This window comes from Lucilia sericata, unplaced genomic scaffold, assembly GCF_015586225.1.
Source record: "Lucilia sericata isolate MDLA Ls3-8-SP2 unplaced genomic scaffold, ASM1558622v1 Contig004833F_arrow, whole genome shotgun sequence".
In the NCBI taxonomy this organism is placed as follows: Eukaryota; Metazoa; Arthropoda; class Insecta; order Diptera; family Calliphoridae; genus Lucilia; species Lucilia sericata.
The window spans coordinates 1-22,825 of NW_023997363.1; the positions used below are offsets into that span (position 1 = coordinate 1).

At 31.6% G+C, this 22,825-nt stretch overlaps 1 protein-coding gene across 1 annotated transcript; it reads left to right on the top strand.

Annotated features, from left to right (window-relative positions):
* Window positions 1–18,690: 18,690 nt before the first annotated feature.
* LOC119615304 (peptide transporter family 1-like) lies at window positions 18,691–21,816 on the top strand (the record flags this gene model as incomplete). The annotated part of the gene is given in 10 exon segments (XM_037971370.1): window positions 18,691–18,747; window positions 18,749–18,770; window positions 18,850–18,903; window positions 18,906–19,077; window positions 20,107–20,791; window positions 20,793–21,195; window positions 21,198–21,436; window positions 21,561–21,624; window positions 21,627–21,647; window positions 21,650–21,816. Coding segments are annotated over 10 exon segments (1,884 nt in total), but the record flags the coding sequence as incomplete, so codon positions are not given.
* Between the last annotated feature and the right edge of the window lie 1,009 nt (window positions 21,817–22,825).

Sequence of the window (22,825 nt, forward strand, 5' to 3'; positions counted from 1 at the left end):
AGTTAGTTAGTTAGTAGTTAGTTAGTTAGTTAGTTAGTTAGTTAGTTAGTTAGTTAGTTAGTTAGTTAGTTAGTTAGTTAGTTAGTTAGTTAGTTAGTTAGTTAGTTAGTTAGTTAGTTAGTTAGTTAGTTAGTTAGTTAGTTAGTTAGTTAGTTAGTTAGTTAGTTAGTTAGTAGTTAGTTAGTTAGTTAGTTAGTTAGTTAGTTAGTTAGTTAGTTAGTTAGTTAGTTAGTTAGTTAGTTAGTTAGTTAGTTAGTTAGTTAGTTAGTTAGTTAGTTAGTTAGTTAGTTAGTTAGTTAGTTAGTTAGTTAGTTAGTAGTTAGTTAGTAGTTAGTTAGTTAGTTAGTTAGTTAGTTAGTTAGTTAGTTAGTTAGTTAGTTAGTTAGTTAGTTAGTTAGTAGTTAGTTAGTTAGTTAGTTAGTTAGTTAGTTAGTTAGTTAGTTAGTTAGTTAGTTAGTTAGTTAGTTAGTTAGTTAGTTAGTTAGTTAGTTAGTTAGTTAGTTAGTTAGTTAGTTAGTTAGTTAGTTAAGTTAGTTAGTTAGTTAGTTAGTTAGTTAGTTAGTTAGTTAGTTAGTTAGTTAGTAGTAGTAGTTAGTTAGTTAGTTAGTTAGTTAGTTAGTTAGTTAGTTAGTTAGTTAGTTAGTTAGTTAGTTAGTAGAACACATAGTCAAATAGACTATAGTCTGGACTATAGAATACACTATAGTGTGGACTATAGAATAGCTACTTAGTTAGTTAGACTATATAATATACTATATACTCTGGACTATAGAATAGACTATAGTATGGACTGTAGAATAGACTATAGTCTGGATTATAGAATAGACTATAGTCTGGACTATAGAATAGACTATAGTCTGGACTATAGAATAGACTATAGCATAAATTATAGTCTGGACTATAGAATAGACTATAGTCTGGACTATAGAATAGACTATAGTCTGGACTATAGAATAGACTATAGTCTGGACTATAGAATAGACTATAGTCTGGACTATAGAATAGACTATAGTCTGGACTATAGAATAGACTATAGTCTGGACTATAGCATAGACTATAGTCTGGACTATAGAATATACTATAGTCTGGACTATAGAATAGACTATAGTCTCAACTATAGAATGGACTATAGAATTGACAATAGTCTGGACTATAGAATTGACTATAGTCTGGACTATAGAATAGCCTATAGTCTGGACTATATAATAGGCTATATACTCTGGACTATAGAATATACTCTAGTCTGGACTATAGAATAGACATATTTCTGGACTATTGAACAGACTATAGTCTGGACTATTGAATATACTATAGTCTGGACTATAGAATAGACTATAGTCTGGACTATTGAATAGACTATAGTCTGGACTATAGAATAGACTATAGTCTGGACTATAGAAAGCTCTATAGTCTGGTTTGGAAAATATCAAAATATGTATGTATTTTATTTAACCATATGTATATATTTTATTTCAACATATTTAAATTTTTCATCATTTGTTTTTTCCAACAAATAAACAATTAACTTCACCAGTCAGCTGTAGGGTTTCCTCTACTAGACCTTGACCTATTTTTTTGCTACTCCAATAGAAGCAACAAAATGTATGTAGATATAACAACAACTGATGTTAACATATTTGTTCTATAACAAAATCAATTCATAGTCATTGATAGATAACACGATAAAATTAATTAATTGTTAAATGTTTTAAAGAAAATGAGACAAAAATTAAGTTTAATTCATTAAGAAAACACCTCACGTTTTTTTCAAAGTTGAAAAAATTGAAAAGCCAACAAAAACAAATGGACTTAATATAAACAAAATAATATTACAGACATAAACTTGAATTTAAAAGGTAAACAAAACAATAAAATATTAACTACCAAAAATAACTGCAGTTCATAAGAATTTGTATACCCTACAGCAGTATGGTTAGTATTTAGGGTAATGCTTGTAACATAAAATAATAAGGGTCTTACTTACTTATTCCTATTATAAAGTCCACTAATCGGTTCAGAGTACATTAGGATATGTCCGTCATTCTGTTTATTTTACTTTATTAAACTTTTAGAATAAATGTTCTGTCCGGAATGCTATATGACGTAGGTCACATATTTACTGAGCTCCAGATTAGGGGTTTATACCTCCCGGTATTACCAACTATAATTTCTTTTGTTTTTATAAAAAAAGTGTTTTTCTCTTAACAGAAATGTCCCCTAATCAACAAGTAGTTGTCAGTTTTTTTAAGTCTAATGCTTGTAATCAAGTGAAATTGTTAAATCATTAAAAAGAAAGTTCGAATATTTGTTGTTAATTTATATATTTTGTTTTTGTTGTAATGTTATTAAGTTGGTTCAATACTTTTAAAATATTTCATAATAATGTCATCTCTTTAAGTTTTTATCTGCGTTTGCGTACTCTTTCGATTGTATTGCCTTTAATTAATATGGGAAAGTAATCTTTGTTGTGCTTAAAATACTGGGAGGGGAAACCTTTAGCAACGAGGGTGCTATATTTTAACTTTTAGCGATCATAAAGAGGCTTGTTTCTAAAACACTGCATTATGTTAATCTTGTGGAAATAAAAATGTTTAAAACTATGATAACACACTCACTTGCGATAAGTTTCCCTTCCCCGCCTCAATACTTACAACTTCAACTATTTTATAACAACGTTACTGTCGTCATCGTCATCATCATTATTGTCATATTACACATTGTGATGCGATTCCAGGTTCATAACATGAGAAAGTGTTTGACCAACAATTGTTACAACTACAACAACTTGTCATCTTAATAGAGTCATTTAAATGCGGTATGATCAGTTACAAGATAAACTTTACAATAGAAATAAAAAATGCAAAACTATAAAAAAATACATCTTCCGTATAGTTTCTATTCTCAAAAGTTAAATAGAAATATTGCTCATCAGTCATTCACTTAGATATAGTAGATAGACAGACAGACAAAAAGACATACTGACTGTCTAGCTGCCAGTACGAGCAGTCATTCGTTGATTCTGTTTGTTGCACTTGACAATTTTACAACATTGATTACAAAACAGAATTGTAAAAAATAATCTTATTGTCATTTGAGAAAGTATCTATCACCCTATTCTATTTAATATTTAAATGATTTTATTCAAACTAACAATCATATAATAGACTCTTAGTTCACTAAGATAAATGTGATTAAATTATAAATTAAACACATTTATAAGTGAGATATTTATTTTTTAATTTGTGGGTTGTTTTGCATATCAAAATTTAGATGAATATTATTTAATTAATAGTAAATTAAATAATTAAATATTTTAATAACGTTTGTTTTGTTTTAAAAATAACTTTTTGTGGTGGTTGTGTTCGAACCGTTTTAGATTTGTTTTCGTAATTGCCTTACCCAAGAATAACTTATTTAAATTGAAATACATATTTGCTTAACAATTAAGGTCTATTTGATTCAAGAACTGAACTAGAACTGAACTAGAACTTAACTAGAACTGAACTAGAACTGAACTAGAAATGAACTAGAACTGAACTAGAACTGAACTAGAACTGAACTAGAACTGAACTAGAACTGAACTAGAACTGAACTAGAACTGAACTAGAACTGAACTAGAACTGAACTAGAACTGAACTAGAACTGAACTAGAACTGAACTAGAACTGAACTAGAACTGAACTAGAACTGAACTAGAACTGAACTAGAACTGAACTAGAACTGAACTAGAACTGAACTAGAACTGAACTAGAACTGAACTAGAACTGAACTAGAACTGAACTAGAACTGAACTAGAACTGAACTAGAACTGAACTAGAACTGAACTAGAACTGAACTAGAACTGAACTAGAACTGAACTAGAACTGAACTAGAACTGAACTAGAACTGAACTAGAACTGAACTAGAACTGAACTAGAACTGAACTAGAACTGAACTAGAACTGAACTAGAACTGAACTAGAACTGAACTAGAACTGAACTAGAACTGAACTAGAACTGAACTAGAACTGAACTAGAAGTGAACTAGAACTGAACTAGAACTGAACTGAACTAGAACTAGAACTGAACTAGAACTGAACTAGAACTGAACTAGAACTGAACTAGAACTGAACTAGAACTGAACTAGAACTGAACTAGAACTGAACTAGAACTGAACTAGAACTGAACAAGAATTGAACGAGAACTAAACTAGAACTGAACTAGAACTGAACTAGAACAGAACTAGAACTGAACTAGAACTGAACTAGAACTGAAGTAGAACTGAACTAGAACTGAACTAGAACTGAACTAGAACTGAACTAGAACTGAACTAGAACTGAACTAGAACTGAACTAGAACTGAACTAGAACTGAACTAGAACTGAACTAGAACTGAACTAGAACTGAACTAGAACTGAACTAGAACTGAACTAGAACTAAACTAGAACTGAACTAGAACTGAACTAGAACTGAACTAGAACTGATCTAGAACTGAACTAGAACTGAACTAGAACTAGAACTGAACTAGAACTGAACTAGAACTGAACTAGAACTGAACTAGAACTGAACTAGAACTGAACTAGAACTGAACTAGAACTGAACTAGAACTGAACTAGAACTGAACTAGAACTGAACTAGAACTGAACTAGAACTGAACTAGAACTGAACTAGAACTGAACTAGAACTGAACTAGAACTGAACTAGAACTGAACTAGAACTGAACTAGAACTGAACTAGAACTGAACTAGAACTGAACTAGAACTGAACTAGAACTGAACTAGAACTGAACTAGAACTGAACTAGAACAGAACTAGAACTGAACTGCATAATACTTGTCCATTGTTAATTGATGTAGTTATTTTTTAATCGTTTTACTTTAAATGTCAAAAATTGGTCCTTCGAACATTATATTTGGAACATAGACATCTCTCTTGATTCAAAATAATGTTATCTTGTGATTTATTTAACAATAATCATAATTTTATCAAATCCTCTTAATTACCAGTTGTTTGTTTTGTGCTTTTAAAGTTTTATCAGTAAATTAAATGTCCGAATTGCACTTTTGTTTTCATCTTGAAGTCTGAAATTTCCATTGAGTACATTTCCATGTACTAAATTTTGTTAATACCATGCAATGATTTAAGATAAGTAAATATATATTTAAAATTTCTACTATTGAGTACAGTCTTAAAACGATACAGGTCAGAATTGCAATTGGCAAAGCTTTTGCTATCAGCAGTCAATGATTATTACATAAGACATTTGCTTCATCATTATTTAAAATAGCCGAAATTAAAAATTATCTTTGAGGAAATGTATTTTTTTTTATATAATTGGAATGAACTGATATTGAGGTAATAAAAATTAAAAATGTTCTACCTATTGAATTCCTATAGAGGTTTGTGTGTCAAATTTGATGCCAAAACTCATTCAATAGAAGTTAATTTCGATTAATGATTCGGAAGAACGTGGTTTTCGGAAAAATGGATGAGTAATGGTTCGAACTCTGATTCGATCGCTTGTAAGCTTCTGGAGTAACTTTTGATGTGTACTGATAGATTTTAGGTGCTTGACTTTATTAAAATTTGTACCAGATTGTCTAAGCTAAAGATTTTGAAGGAAACGATTAAAAAACTATTAACTTTAGAGCATTGGGTAGGATTTTTGATAGATGTGAGAATAAAAGCGTTTACAGTAATCATCTCCTTGGTTTCATATATATAATTTTTTAATTGTATTTGTTCAATAACACTTTATTTGATTTAACTATTAAGCCCCTGATCTTTTGATCTAAATATCCTATTAACTGCATTACAATCAAGGCTAATTAATTAATTTATATATCGTTAAAAAAATCCCCCTGTAGGGCAGATTTTAACATGATAAAATGTTAAACATTTATTTTCAAATGAAATAACAATTAGAATATTTATTTAAATTGCAGCCTAAATAACTCTCTAACCGAGTATTTTAACAAAAACAAAATCGTAACAATTAAAATAATTTGAATGTTTTCTGTTTTTTTCTCATATTTCCGGTATTTCGCTCTCTTCACGGGCAGAGCGACCGAGTGTCTAACTAATTTAAGTAGACGGTGATAAATGATGATTTTTTTTTTAAACAAAAACAATAAAAACGAAATAGAGAAAACAATTTTAAGTTAAAAAAAAACCTACCTTAACTAACCATAGATACATGGAATGGGCTATTCCAAGTTTCAGTCTATATTTGAACGTTGAACGGTTTTGTTTTGTGAGTCAAAAAGTCGGACTCACACACAAGTCAAACGACGTTCGTCTACTTTAGTAACTAATAACAAATGAAAAAATTACATTTTTTTTACTGAAAGTTTAAACAAAATAGAAGAAAATTTTTTAAAAAGAATTAAATAAAATAATAAATAAAAAGATTTATAGAAAAATACAAAAAAAAAACCGGTAACTTATTGACAGACTGACATACATTTTTTCTCATTACGTTTTTGGCCTTTTGTGTTTAACGCTTTATTTGAAAAATTAATAAATAATAGCAAAATATTTACTTTTATGAAAAGGTGTTAATATTATTAAAATTAATTTAATAAAAAGTGTAATATAAAAAAAAATATTAAGTGAATTATTTGCTGTTAGAAAACAGACGATTTCAATATGTCGGAGGAGGCGTTGGTGGTAAGATTTCTTTAAATTAAATAAGATGATATAAAAACTTTATATAACGAATATAATTTTGTTAAAAATCATTTTGTATGTTTGAAGTTTTATTGTTTTTAATTTCCATAAAGAAGGTTTTGCTCCCAAAGAACCAGTTACGAGACAAATTTCTCTTTTTCTGAATAATAGTGAACTCTGAGCTCACCTTTGGATTTTTTAAACCTTAAACTGGATTCACACTTGAGAATCTTTTTAAACTTGGAGAAAGAGTTAATTTTATACGAATCGGTCCAAATTTGACACCCCCCATATGAGATAAGGCACAAAACACTGCGATCCAAGTGTAGATCTTTTGTGCAGGCCAGTAGTTCACAATAATAAAATCAGTTCACTCATGTCTTTCGGGTTTAGTAAAGCAGCACCCAAAATCTTAGTTCTAAATAAGTTCTGAGGCTTCCTCTTGCAGGCCACAGAATTTGCATAGATTCCTTATAGAGTTGTCTAGAGTGAAGTGAGTATATAAGACTACAATGTCCCGTTAGTACTCTGAGATATTTTGGGATTTATAAAGTGCTTTGTTTGCTTCCCCTTGGCGAACAAATTCTGCTTTAAGAGGTTGTATATGGGGCTTGGGGGAAATATGAACCGATCGTCATAAATGTAATGGGTGGATTTACGGTTACATAAAATGTATTTATGCTGAATTTCATCGCGTTATTAGTCTTTTTAAGCGAATTTTAGACATTAAAGTCATATTTTGAATAGGGCTTTGTTTGGTCAAATGAGGCCCGATCTTTACAGTGTTATGAGGGGAGGATAAAACTAAGCTATGCCGACTTTTCTAGAGATACGAGTATGTACAACAAATTATGAGCTCAACAGCCGTATTAGGGGGTTCAGTTGTATGGCGGCTAAGTGAAATAATAGACTGATGTTAACCATTGGCTTCGTCCCTGGCACAATTAAAGATCATTTGCCAATTTTCATTGAATTATCTTCAAAACTGCGTGCTGTAGTTTGATTACAAGGTTTACATGACGGATGTACGGACGGATGGATATGGCTAAATCGACTTATAAAATTATTCTAAACCAATTGGTATACTTTAAGGTGGGGTATAGGACCAGTATTATTGTGCGTTGCAAACATCAGCATCAAACCCAACACAACCTTCCAACTAACGTGGTACAAAGTATAAAAAGAGCTCAACGACTATATAAGGCGACTAGTGCCTCTATTTGCCAGACAATCCGCACTTTCGTTGCCATAGTGAACCTCATGGCCAAGTATACAACATAAGGTCAGTTTGTTGTGGGTACCTAATTCATTCAGTTAAGTCAATGGCTATAACGTTTTGAATGATGCATGGCTATCCGATATTATAAATACCCCTAATCCTCTGATTCTTCTCACACACTCCCCAGAATAAATAATGAAGTTGTAAATTTCTACTTAAAAAGTGCAAAAATAGTTTTGCAAGGTAATGAATGGCCTTTTGGAAGTTGGGAGCTTTCCCCTTTCGCCATTCATTTCAATCTGTGAACCAAACTTGTTTAGCATTTGCTCAGTCCATTTTTCTCAAATGATCTCTCAAAAACCATAGTGGGTCATCTACAATTGGGAACTCGAATGTATGGGTCATATATGAGCTTTAATATTGTATCAAATGTCCGGATGAATGCGAATAGGCTTGAGGTCCACGTACTACCCCATATAACTCCTCTTGTCTTTACAACAATATAATTGTTTGTGATTAGAAATGTGTCACTCAGTCACAGTTCGGTCCATAAGTAACTATAAAAGACCTTTATCCTGTTCATATTAATATCGATATATGATAAAGTTTTGGTGTTGGGTGTAAAAAATTCGGCTTAATTACTTGTTCTTTTACTAAAATTCCCACTTTGCATCAGAATAGATTGAAATGCAGATTGAAGAAGAATACGTCTATAATATTAGATTCAGAAGTAGATTATTCAAAGATACAACAAACTACAGAAATCTTCATTTTATGAATGATAAGAAAATAAATCACTAGTTCGGAACTGCCTCCTTTTACCTACAGATACATACTACTTTTTTCCATATAATCGGAAGTTTTATTGGTTTTTTAGATTTCTTCTGCTGTTATTAAAAATATTTTTCGGAATTTCTAAATTTGAGAATTGTAATCCAAATCTCTGTTAAATTTGATACTTCGATTTTAATAAATAACAATTTCAAATAAAGTTTAAAATGTTATTTAGAAACTATATAACACATTCCATTTTTAGCAATGTGAAGGTTAAACACTTGTTGATTTAGATTTTATTTTTTGCACATTTTCAAGAATTAGTTTCACATTTAACATAATTTTGTTTCGCATTATAAATTTGTCATTTTCAATGACTGTATTAAAATGATATTAATTTTTGTTAATAAATCTTTTATAAAAAAAAAACTATTAAAAAATCAGTTATTCCAACACACGAGGGTATTTACCAGTTATGGAATATAAAATACTTAACGTTTATTGATAGAATATTTTTTTTGCATATAAATTGGGTCATTAAAACGCTTTAAGCCAAATAATTTCTATTAACTTGACATTGTGGAGGAGATTTGATTTCTCAATCTAACGTGGCGAGACATGTACCTCTTTCTATACGATTTCAAGCAGTGGTTAATAATTGCCAATATTAAAAACAAATAATTTATGTGCATTTATTAGGATGACTCCAAAATAAATCATACTAATGTTTCCAACTAAAGTGATAGTTTTTAGTAGTGTCATACCCGAGTCGGTTAAGCTAGGTCCGTCTGTCCGACCGACCGTCTGTCTGTTTGTTGAGATCAATTTTCTATAGTCCCCAAATATCTTCGGCATCCGATCCTTCAATAATTCTATCAGACCAGCTTTCGAAAAGTTTCCTATTTAAAATCAGCAAATTCGATCCAATAAACAACAAAAATGTGATAAAAATTCCAAAACAACCCAAAAAATAAATCAGAAATTAATTTAAACGATGAATCTATAGAAAACATTTCAAAAAATGTTTAACCCAGAGATCAGCTGAGCTGCACTGAATCCGATCCTCAGAATTTGTCCAATTATATCAGGTTTTCAGACATCGAGTCTTAATATTTCTGTTCATATTGAGGACTTTTTATCAAAAATAAGCGATCTTAAGCTAAAGCGATACTGATATTTGTAAAGCTGAAAGATATTGTTCCTACAATGAGGAGTTCTTCAGGAAATCAGGATTGTAATACAAATATATGTAAACATTTTAACAAAGTATGTGTGATTCGACTTTTTATGGTCCATACTAATCCTTTTCAAATTCACTAACTTAAGATCCGACTATAATTTATAATTTGTTTTCGACGTTTGTTATTTTTTATATTCAAATCTCTTTTTTTTAATCCGCTATTTACTTATTTGATGAAGCGTTATATATGATCAGTTTATTGAACTTTATATAAAATAATGAGAATTTTTAATAAAACGAAAATCAATACACGTTATATTAAATCAGAATGTATGGAAAAGTTTTAAATATATTAACTTCGTGTTATATAATTATTACTCTCTTGCAAAATAAATCACTACTGCATCGTACGTGATAATATAATTTCTGAAAATTAAAGAAAAAATCTTAACGGCTTTAAGGAATTATAAATTTACTACAATTTAAACCGATTTATAGAGATTGTCATAGAATTCACTAATTGTCAGCACTGAATTTGAAAACGATTTGTTATCGGTTTTATGTTCGATTTAGAACTTTATTATTTATGGAATAAAAAACCGAAACATTAGATTTTTGTTGTTTTCAAAATTAATTACGACAATGATTTGATTCTATGGCAACCCCATATCTATATCTGTCTATATCTATATAAATAAAAGAGTAATGTTTGTTCGTAATCGATAAACTCAAGAACTACAGCATCGAATAGGACAAAAACTATACGTATAACATCCGTTCCCACGACAATCGGTTCTTCGCACCGGAACGACTCGGAGGTCAACGAACAACGACGAAGGATTGTCAACTCAGCCACACCGACTTTTCACATGACGCTGTTACAACAACAAAAACTATCGGTTATATAGCGCCGCAGTATTAGTTTTTAGTCCATTACACTGAAACCATCGAACTGGGTGTATACATAGATCTTTACGTGGATTGTCGTAATCGATAAACTCATGTTTCAGGAGTTGTGAGAAGTGTACCTCTGAAGTTTTCTGGCGCCGTAGATTTAAATTTAAGTCAAATAAACATAAACCACTGAAGTTGGTGTAGATGGGCTCTGTTTAGATGTGATCACATGCTTGCTCTGGTTTGGTTCGGTCCTAGTGTCGGCTAGCCTGACCTGCACAACAGTAGTATTTAACATGGCCTCATACTTCTGTATATGGTAGGTGTGTTTGCTCCACGAACGCTTTTCCTTCTGACACCAACGTCCTGACATACCGGTGAGAGCGTTTGCAGCCCGCCAACCTATTTCGTTCGTTATGTTCTCTGTCTTGTTTCTGGTCTTTCTTTGCAGGGTCATGGGCCTCCAGATTTTGTCCGTCTTTGTCCGATTTTTGCGGCTCAGAGGACCCCATACGCAAGTCCTCCTCAACAGTCTCATAAAGTTTTAACCCTTTCAGAACTGAGAGGTTGTCGTCTGCCCAAGTTAGACGAATTTAATTTATTATACACCAAAAGTCCATATGTAAAGGACAATCGACTCTATACCATCTGATAATCTATTCGTTTTAGATTTGTCGCTCAAATAGAAACAATTTGCTTCGACTTTTACTAAACTTAACAATTAAATTTTGGCGGATCAACCGTGATATTGAAATCCCCATTAGAAGTAAATCACAAGTACAAGTCGAAAACAAATGTTATTAACACGTGTTAGGAATTACTTAAACAAATTATATTGTATTCACATTCAAAGGTTTATTTAAACAAAAATATTGCCGAAATTATTAATTCAGATCGTGTAACTGGTTGTTTTTAAAGCTGACGGAATATGACTTCTTTGATTATATTATTCACACATACATATATATGTACTTGGAAGATGAAATAATCGATTTAAATTTGGATTCTTGGAGCATTTAGATTTTAAACATAAAATTTTTGAATTTAGCAAAAGATCAAGCAAAAGGATTATGAAATTTGTTTAATTAAGCTTTTAGGAAACAAACCTGTTAAAGTGTAAAACATTTTGCTATACTTATTAAATCTGATAAATATCGGTTTAAAGTTTTATATTAAGAAATCGGAACTTTAACTTAGGAAAGTCACTGAAAAGGGAATTTTTATAATTTTTTGTATTCTGTATTATGTTTCTCAACTACAACTTTGTTCCGTTTTGAATAGGTTCCCAGCACTATATGATGGAGGGGACTAAAATAAGTAATTTACTTCCAAATTAACTAATAAACATTACATTTTGCTACAAACTCTATTAACTTATAGCGGATGCTATAAAAATGTCTATAAAGGTCCAATTTGGTCTTTTTTTTTTTGGTGAAAATATTTGAAAAGTCAAAAGTTATGTAAAAGTTATTTTGCTAACTTAATTTTTTAAAAAGTGTTAACTATTTGTGGTTTATTATGGTTATTGATATAAACATTAAAAAAATCTCATGACCATAAAATTGTTTTCTATTTAAAGTATTAAAAGCGAATTTGAAACATTAATGATAAGAAAAAGTTGTTAACAAAATAACATTAAGTACTTAATTTTCAGCCTTTAGTTAATTGTTACAACTATAAAAGTGGGCCACTTGCACTTTTAATGGTAATAATTGAGAGAAACAAGTTAAAATGTTTTTGGCGAGGTACGATCCATAACTCAATGATATGTTTTATAAACAGGTTATAATTCTTTAATTATGTGCAAAGAAGTTCTGATTGCCTAGTGGAATTTTTATAGATTATAATTTGAAACTATTAATTGATCTTATTATCTGCTAAATAAAAACAATAAACCCGTTATGTTAAATGTTATTTCAGAATATATGCATAAAACTAATCTTATGGCATTAATATTAATCCAAATTTATTTTAATTTGAAAAAAAGTAGAAATTAGCAAATTTAATAAATGAAACAGAGTGTTATGTTATCGTGACTTGCTTTATTTTTAGAGTAGCCAAAGTTTAAGCGAAAAATCTTTTTTTTTTTCATTTTATTTATTCTTTATTGAATCTTTCTTATGTAGAAATTTACAATAAGTATTAAAATCTTAACCTAAATTATAACTAACGTTGTTATTGCCAATGCAATTTCAACCAAAGTTCTCGATAATTTGATTATCTGGCAAAATCCAATGTTTCCGTTCTTCTCAGTCGTCTATGACCCTCAAATGACAGCAACTCCCTGGCAAGGGGATTTGGGTGATCCATTAGTTTCGACAAGTAGGTTAAACAAGAGAATTTGATCTCCTCGCGTATTATGGGGACATTCCTATGAATATTACTATTGCGAATGTACCACGGAGCACCTGTTATTGACCTTAACAGTGCTGACTGCTTTCTTTGTAATTTTTCAACATTAGATGAGGAGGCTGTTTCCCACAGTTGAATGTCGTATAGCCATATCGGTTTTATAACTGTTTTGTACAAAAGCACTTTGTATAAGCGAAAAATCTCTCTTAATTTTTAATCAAATTCAGCTTAATTGAGAGATTATTTAAATTTTTCCAGAGATGACCCCTTTACGAGGGACGTAAGTTTAAAATATTCAAAAATTGGCGAGAGATGTATCTATATAGGGCACCTTCAGTTTAAATAAAAGATGTCTCTATATAGAGTAGCTTGAGATTAAGCGAAAGTGTTCTATATATAGAGCAGTTTCGAGTTTAAACGAGAGATGTCTCTGTATACAGTAGCTTAAGCTAGAGAGGTATATAGAGAGGCTCATGCGCGATAGGTCTCGGTGTAGAACAGTTTGGTCTAAAACGAGATACATAAATATGTATTTTTATAAATCAACCTAAGCTTCAGCATATATGAGAGAAGATTCTATATAGTGTAGTTTGAACTCAAGTTCAACATGTTTCCAGAAACAGTTTAAAGTCTTTCTATATAGAACATCTTGAGCTTAATTGAAATATGTCTCTTTATATAGAAGCTTGATATCAAGTAATATCTTTATAAAGAGCATAAGCCAGACGAGCTATAGTACAGTTTGAACTCAAGTTCAACATGTTTCCAGAAACAGTTTAAAGTCTTTCTATATAGAAATATGAAATATGTCTATTTATACAGAAGCTTGATATCAAGGAATAACTTTATAAAGAGCAGCTTGAGCATAAGCCAGACAAGTCTGTCTGGAGCTTGAGCATAAGCAAGATAAATCTCTGTGAAGATGACCTTTAGCGAGATATGGCTCTTAAGCGAGTTATATCTCTAATAGAGCAGATTTTCCAATATAGAGCAGCTTAACCTAGGTTGAAACATGCTTAAGCAATTAGAGATTTTCGAAAAATGTCTCTATACATAGAGCTTGAGCTTAAGCGAGAGATGTCTCTCGATAGAGTAGCTTGAGCTTAAGCAACAAATTTCTCTGTATAGAACAGCTTGAGTTCAAACGAGAGATGTCTCTATATAGAGCATCTTGAGCTTAAATGAGCGATTTTTCAATATAAAGCAGCTTAAGGTGAGGTAAACACACTTATGTAATTCGAGATTTTCAAAAAATGTATCTATACATTGAGCTTGAGCTTAAACGAGCGATGTCTCTCTATAGAGTAGCTTGAACTTAAGGAAAAGATTTCTCTATATCAGCGAAAGGCGGAGAATAAAAAAATAGTTCTCTGACTGAGTTCAAACGAGAGATTTCTCTATATAGAGCATCTTGTGCTTAAATGAGAAATTTTTCCATATATAGCAGCTCAAGGTGAGGTAAAACCCACTTAAGCAATTCGAGATTTTCGAAAAATGTATCTATACATTGAGCTTGAGCTTAAGCGAGAGATGTTTCTCTATAGACTAGTTTTTGCTTAAGCAAAAGAGAGTAAGAAATAGATTTCTGACTGGTTTTTGTTTGTTTTTTATACATGTGTGAGCATACGTACGCGTGAACGTATGAGTATAAGATAGCTCATCTAAGAGCTCACTGCGTTTCGGGGCTCTATATAGAGCAGCTTGAATTTAAGCGAAGGATGTCTCTGTATAGAACGGTTTGGCCTAAATCAACTTGAACTTAAGAGTAGCTTGATCTTAAGAGAGTAAGAGAGTCTCTATAAAAAGCATCTTCAGCTTAAACCAGAGATATCTTATGAGAAACATGTTTCTAGAAACATGTTAAAGTGTTTCTATATGGAGATTCATTGAGAAATATCTCTACAAAGAGCAGCTTAGGCATAAGCGAGTTAAGTCTCTGTAAAGAGGAACTCAAGCTAGATACGGCTCTTGGAGATATGTCTATATAGACATATGACAAGTGAAGTAAGATTCTATATAGAACATCTTATGCTTAATCGGGAAATATCCCTATAAAGAGCAGCTTGAGCAAAAGCGGAATAAGTCTCTGACTAGATCAACTTTGGCGAGATATGAAGCTTTCTTTTTCTCATTTCTGGTCAAAACTAAAAAGTTTGTTAAAGAAAGGTAGGCTTACTTTTGCTGAAACTTTTTTTTAATTATTGTTGCTCTAGTTTTAAACCCCGTAACAATAAATATGTGTTTAAAAATGACTTTCAAAATTTGTTAAAAATAATAATAAAAAAACCATATATCTTTACATTTTAATGGTTTTTATATAATAAATTATTTACAACTTACGTTTAAAACACCTCAAAATAAAGAAAATAAATGTGTGTTAAACTGAAAAAAGCAAAACATTTTTGCATGTTTAAAAAACATAAAATTTAAAAAAAATATCATCTTATGTAATTTTTTTTTAGTTTTTTTCTTCATATAGCTTAAATTGTTTTCATTATTATATTATTAACTTTAATATTGTTAAATAATAATATTTTGCGTTTTTTGTCTTTTCTTGATTTTTTGTAACAAAAAAAAATAAAACAAATTCATTATTTCAAAACCCTCTCATACAAAAATTTGCACACGAATGTAGTAGCATTTTTCGTAGCTGCTAATGTTAACAAACAATTTTAACAAAATTTATACCATTGACCATCCTTGACTTAGACTTGATAGATTTTGTTTATATTTATTTGGAAAAAATACTTATAAATAACGTTAGTTTATTACGTTACACTTCATAAGCTGTAACAGTTCTTTTTTATAACTATAATTTATGACTTTAATTTGTTGTTATTTTTCCCCTTTTGTTAAATAAACTATTAAAAGTTTGTAAAATCTTTGTGTAGAATTTATCAAGTGTTATTTATTATAGATAAGTTAGCAGTAAAATCAGACATATTCTCATTATAAGGGAAATATCCAAACATTTACATAGATTTATTAAAATTAATAATATGCAAATTATGTTTAATTGATTACTGGTAATAAGTGGGATTAGTATTTATTTTTTCTAAAAAATACATTAAAAGTTAATGGAATTTAATCTCCTCAGAATTACTTTCAGGATTAAGCGTGAGACGAGATTTTCTTTAGAGAAGCTAAGCTTAAGGGAAAGAAGAGCTCAGTTAGTAGTTAGTTAGTTAGTAGTTAGTTAGTTAGTTAGTTAGTTTAGTTAGTTAGTTAGTGAGTTAGTTAGTTAATTAGTTAGTTAGTTAGTTAGTTAGTTAGTTAGTTAGTTAGTAGTTAGTTAGTTAGTTAGTTAGTTAGTTAGTTAGTTAGTAGTTAGTTAGTAGTTAGTAGTTAGTTAGTTAGTTAGTTAGTTAGTAGTTAGTTAGTAGTAGTTAGTTAGTAGTTAGTTAGTTAGTAGTTAGTTAGTTAGTTAGTTAGTAGTTAGTTAGTTAGTTAGTTAGTTAGTTAGTTAGTAGTTAGTAGTTAGTTAGTTAGTAGTTAGTTAGTTAGTAGTTAGTTAGTTAGTTAGTTAGTTAGTTAGTTAGTAGTTAGTTAGTAGTTAGTTAGTAGTTAGTTAGTAGTTAGTTAGTTAGTTAGTTAGTTAGTTAGTTAGTTAGTTAGTTAGTAGTTAGTTATTAGTTAGTTAGTTAGTTAGTTAGTTAGTTAGTTAGTAGTATTAGTTAGTTAGTTTGTTAGTTAGTAGTAGTTAGTTAGTTAGTTAGTTAGTTAGTTAGTTAGTAGTTAGTTAGTTAGTAGTTAGTTAGTTAGTTAGTTAGTAGTTAGTTAGTTAGTTAGACTATAGACTAGACTGTAGACTGGACTATGGACTAGACTATAGACTAGACTAAGACTAGACTATAGACTAGACTATAGACTAGACTATAGACTAGACTATATACTAGACTATAGACTAGACTATAGACTAGACTATAGACTAGACTATAGATAGACTATAGACTAGACTATAGACTAGACTATAGGACTAGACTATAGACTAGACTATAGACTAGACTATAGACTAGACTATAGACTAGACTATAGACTAGACTATAGACTAGACTATAGACTAGACTATAGACTAGACTATAGACTAGACTATAGACTAGACTATAGACTAGACTATAGACTAGACTATAGACTAGACTATAGACTAGACTATAGACTAGACTATAGACTAGACTATAGACTAGACTATAGACTAGACTATAGACTAGACTATAGACTAGACTATAGACTAGACTATAGACTAGGACTATAGACTAGACTATAGACTAGACTATAGACTAGACTATAGACTAGACTATAGACTAGACTATAGACTAGACTATAGACTAGACTATAGACTAGACTATAGACTAGACTATAGACTAGACTATACTAGACTATAGACTAGACTATAGACTAGACTATAGACTAACTATAGACTAGACTAGACTAGACTAGACTATAGACTAGACTATAGACTAGACTATAGACTAGACTATAGACTAGACTATAGACTAGATATAGACTAGACTAAGACTATAGACTAGACTATAGGACTAGACTATAGACTAGACTATAGACTAGACTATAGACTAGACTATAGACTAGACTATAGACTATACTATAGACTATACTATAGACTAGACTATAGACTAGACTATAGACTAGACTATAGACTAGAATATAGACTAGACTATAGACTAGACTATAGACTAGACTATAAACTAGACTATAAACTAGACTATAGACTAGACTATAGACTAGACTATAGACTAGACTATAGACTAGACTATAGACTAGACTATTGACTAGACTATAGACTAGACTATAGACAAAACTATAGACTAGACTATAGACTAGACTGTAGACTAGACTACAGACTAAAAATTCAGTTTTAGCAATCACCCATCGTTATAGCAATTTTGTTATTCAAAATTTTCCACTTATAAACGCCATTTGCCACATGTTATTTACAAAGTTTTTAAAATTATTGAATATAATACGTACATCGTATGTCTAGCATTTTTTTTTAATTAAATTTGTGGGTAATTACAGTTGATTTTAAATGTAAAAAAAAACATGAACAAAATAATTATTCAGCTAAATTGTAAATGAAAAGAGTAAAACTAAAAACAAATCAATCAAAACTTGTTTCCATACGTCTACTAAAATCAACAAATGTTGATTAAAATAATGACAAATATTTAGAATGATCTAACGAATAAGACTAATAGGAAGCTCTACTTTGGATTGAGTATTTCTTAGCTCCACTGATAGTATAACAGGAAACATATGCTAGTTTTTCATTGGTTTAGAGTACAACTGCTTATTGTGTGCTGCTGACATTTGACAAAATGTAAGCGGGATTTAGTATAAATAATACCTAAAGTAGGGTATCGCTAATTATACCATTTAAGCTTACAAGTTTTGTGTTTTCCAGAAATTCAAAAAAAGATAATTTTACCAAAGAATTTTGTTAAAAAAAAACTAAAATTACAAAATATGTATTTTTTTTTTTCCAACAACTACGTGCTGGAATGCTAAGAAAATATACCAGAAATATATAAATATTTTTTTAACAAAAAAATTGCGGTTTTTAAACAATCAATTACATTTTTATTTACTTTTCTTTTTCTTTCCATTTACAGCCGGTGAAATATCCAAAATCTGTGGGTTTTATCATCAGCAATGAGTTTTGTGAACGTTTTCAATTATTATGGCATGAGAAGTAAGTGGTTTTTAATAAATTAAATTTGCTTAAATAAATATTTAACACTTTTTTGTATTAAATATTATTTTTATTATAGCCATTTTGGTTCTCTATCTCACCAGTAAATTGCATTATGACAAAGATACTTCAACGGTTTGTTTCATGTCTTCACCATGTTGGTGTATTTGTGCCCCCTGGTGGGTGCCATTGTTGCTGACAGTTGGCTGGGTAAATTTAAGACGATCCTATATTTGTCTATAGTTTATGCGATTGGTGGCATAATTGTGGCCTTGGGTGCAGTGCCATCACTTAATCTACCGGTGCAGTAAGTATTGAAATTTTAAAATTCTCCTTAGAGCAGCTTGAGCACAATCGAGAATATTTAATAACTTTAGCGGGAAATGTGTATGCATTGAACTGCAGGAGCTTAAGCTACATAGAGCAGATTAACCTGAAGCGAGCAAGGCTGATGTCAGAGTGGGCGCTTCAAGCGATGCGAAGCTTTGCGCTACAAACCTTTCCTTGTGTTTTCCTATGTGTCATGTCAGAGTGAAAGCGAAGGTTGATGCGAGAAACCCAAGCAAAAATTTGTAGCGCAAAGCTTCGCATCGCTTGTAGCGCCCAATCTGGCATCAGCCTAATGAACAAATATTGCGAGAATTGTCGCTGTATAGAGCAGATTTAGCTTAAGAGAGAGCTGACTATAAATATAGAGCTTGAGCTGAAACGAGAGTTGACTCTATATAGAGCAGTTTGAGCTGAAGCGAGAGTTGACTCCATATAGAGCGGCTTGAGCTGAAACGAGAGTTGACTCTATTGAGCTTGAGCTGAAACGAGAGTTAACTCTATATAGAGCAGTTTGAGCTGAAGCGAGAGTTGTCTCTATATAGAGCAGTTTGAGCTGAAACGAGAGTAGACTCTATATAGAGAAGCTTGGTCTGAAGCGAGAGTTGACTCTATATAGAGCAACTTAAGCTGAAACGAGAGTTGACTCTATATATAGCAGCTTGAGCTGAAGAGAGAGTTGACTCTGTATAGAGCAGTTTGAGCTGAATCCAGAGACGACTCTATATAGAGCAGTTTGAGCTAAATCGAAGGTTGACTCTATATAGAGCAACTTGAGATGAATCGAGAGTTGACTCTATATAAAGCAGCTTGAGTTAAATCGAGATTTGACACTATATAGATCAGCTTTAGCTGGAGATGTCGCAGTATAGAGCAACATGTCTCTGTGTACGGAGGGATATGTCTCTGTACGGAGCAGCTTGAATTTAATCAAGAGAGGCCACCTTAATAAAGATATAAAGATATAAAATATACAAATTTAAAAACTAAATATTTAATTTCTTTTCAGACCGGCAACAATACTGGGTCTGGTTCTCATAGCCATTGGAACGGGAGGCATAAAGCCGTGTGTTTCAGCTTTTGGTGGTGATCAATTCAAATTGCCCGAACAAGCCAAACAATTGGCCACTTTCTTTTCGCTTTTCTATTTTGCCATTAATGCCGGTTCGATGATTTCTACCTCCGTTACACCCATTCTACGTGAAGATGTTCATTGTTTTGGCGATAAAGACTGTTTCTCCTTGGCCTTCGGTGTGCCTGCCGTATTAATGTTGCTCTCGGTTGTGATTTTTATAGCCGGCAAAAAGCTTTATGTAATGAAACCTCCTGCCGGTAATATGATTTTTGGTGTTTCTCAGTGTATTTCCCATGCCATTGGGGGATGGAGAAGAGAACGTAAGACAAGTCCACGTAAACATTGGTTGGATTATGCTGAACCTAAAGTGGGACAAAAAATGGTTTCCGATACTAAGACTTTATTAAAGATTTTGGTACTATTCTTGCCTTTCCCCGTATTCTGGGCTCTTTTCGATCAACAAGGTTCTCGTTGGACTTTCCAGGCAACACGTATGGATGGTGAATTATGGGGTTTCACCATTAAACCCGATCAAATGCAGGTCATTAATCCTTTATTGATTTTGGGCTTTATACCCATCTTTGATTATGTTATATATCCTCTATTGGCCATGATTGGCCATAAAAAGGCCATTACAAAAATTAACCTTGGGTGGTTTATTGGCAGCTGGCGCCTTTATACTCTCCGCCTTTGTAGAACTTAAATTAGAAGCTTTAGAACCTGTTTTACCCACGGGCATGAGCTCACAATTGAGAATTTATAATGGCATGCCTTGTCATTATAGTTTTAATACCGAACTACCTCTTGGCGATATGAAAACAGATATGCATTTACCTTCATTGGGTTTATGGCAGGAACAGCAGGTTATGGCTCCTCTGATGATGGCCTATAAGTTTGAAGCTACGGCCGTAGACTCTAATTGTCCAAGTGTTGCGGGTAATATTAATGTGGTGCCTGGAAAGGCAGTCAGTTATTTCATAGCCAACGATCGTATGCATGAATTTGAAGATAACCCGGAAAAGCCTAATTGGGAAATCCCATTGTCAGAGTTTTGCTTAATATACCCGCTAGTGAGGGTAATTTTACTTTGGAGGATTCTAGTAGTCTTAAAACTTCCCTGACTTCATATAATACTTCTCAAGCCATTACCGTTGCTAGAGGCAATGTGATTTTATCTTTAAATGGCATACCATTGACAAATGTTACAGCCAGAGCTGGAGGTGTTTATGTCTTGATGCTGAATGGAAATAATAAGGAGGGATTTGTAAGTATACAATTCAACCTAGATTCAATTAAAAGTTATTGGCTGTGGAGCAAAAATTCTTTTACAGTGAATTGATTTAGATTAGTTTTCGCAATGACTTTAAAATTTATAATTTCTTTTTCAGAACTATCAAACCCTTGTGGTAACCGAACCCAATTCCGTACATATGATGTGGCAGTTGCCTCAAATTATGTCATAACAGCAGCTGAGATTAGTTCTCCATCACCGGTCTAGAGTTCTCCTTTACACAAGCACCTCAGTCAATGAAATCGGTATTGCAAGCATGCTGGGTACTTTCAGTCGCTATAGGCAACATGTTGGTGGTGGTTATAGCCGAATTAAAATTCTTTGAATCTCAGGTTAATACTAGCAAACATTAAATTTCCCTTTCATTTTGAATATCAACTAGACTATATATATTAGTTTACTATCTGGTCTAGCCATGGTCTAAAGTCTAGTATAGTCCAAAATATAGTCTAGTTTCTAGTCAAGTTTATAATTTAGACTATAGACTAGACCTATAGACCTAGACTATAGACTAGACTATAGACTAGACCTATAATCGACTAGACTATAGGAACTAGACTATACCGGACTAGACTAGACTAAACTAGATTATAGACTAGACTATAGACTAGACTATAGGCCTAGACTATAGACTAGATCAGACTAGACTATTAGACTAGACTATAGACTAGACTATAGACTAGACTATAGACTAGACTATAGACTAGACTATAGACTAGACTATAGACTAGACTATAGACTAGACTATAGACTAGACTATAGACTAGACTAGACTATAGACTAGACTATAGACTAGACTATAGACTAGACTATAGACTAGACTAGACTAGACTATAGATAGACTAGACTAGACTAGACTAGACTATAGACTAGACTAGACTATAGACTAGACTATAGACTAGACTATAGACTAGACTATAGACTAGACTATAGACTGGACTATAGACTAGACTATAGAGTAGACTATAGACTAGACTAGACTATAGACTAGACTAGACTATAGACTAGACTATAGACTAGACTATAGACTAGACTAGACTATAGACTAGACTATAGACTAGACTATAGACTAGACTATAGACTAGACTATAGACTAGACTAGACTATAGACTAGACTATAGACTAGACTATAGACTAGACTAGACTATAGACTAGACTATAGACTAGACTATAGACTAGACTAGACTATAGACTAGACTAGACTATAGACTAGACTAGACTAGACTAGACTAGACTAGACTAGACTAGACTAGACTAGACTAGACTAGACTAGACTAGACTAGACTAGACTAGACTATAGACTAGACTAGATTAGACTAGACTATAGACTAGACTATAGACTAGACTATAGACTAGACTATA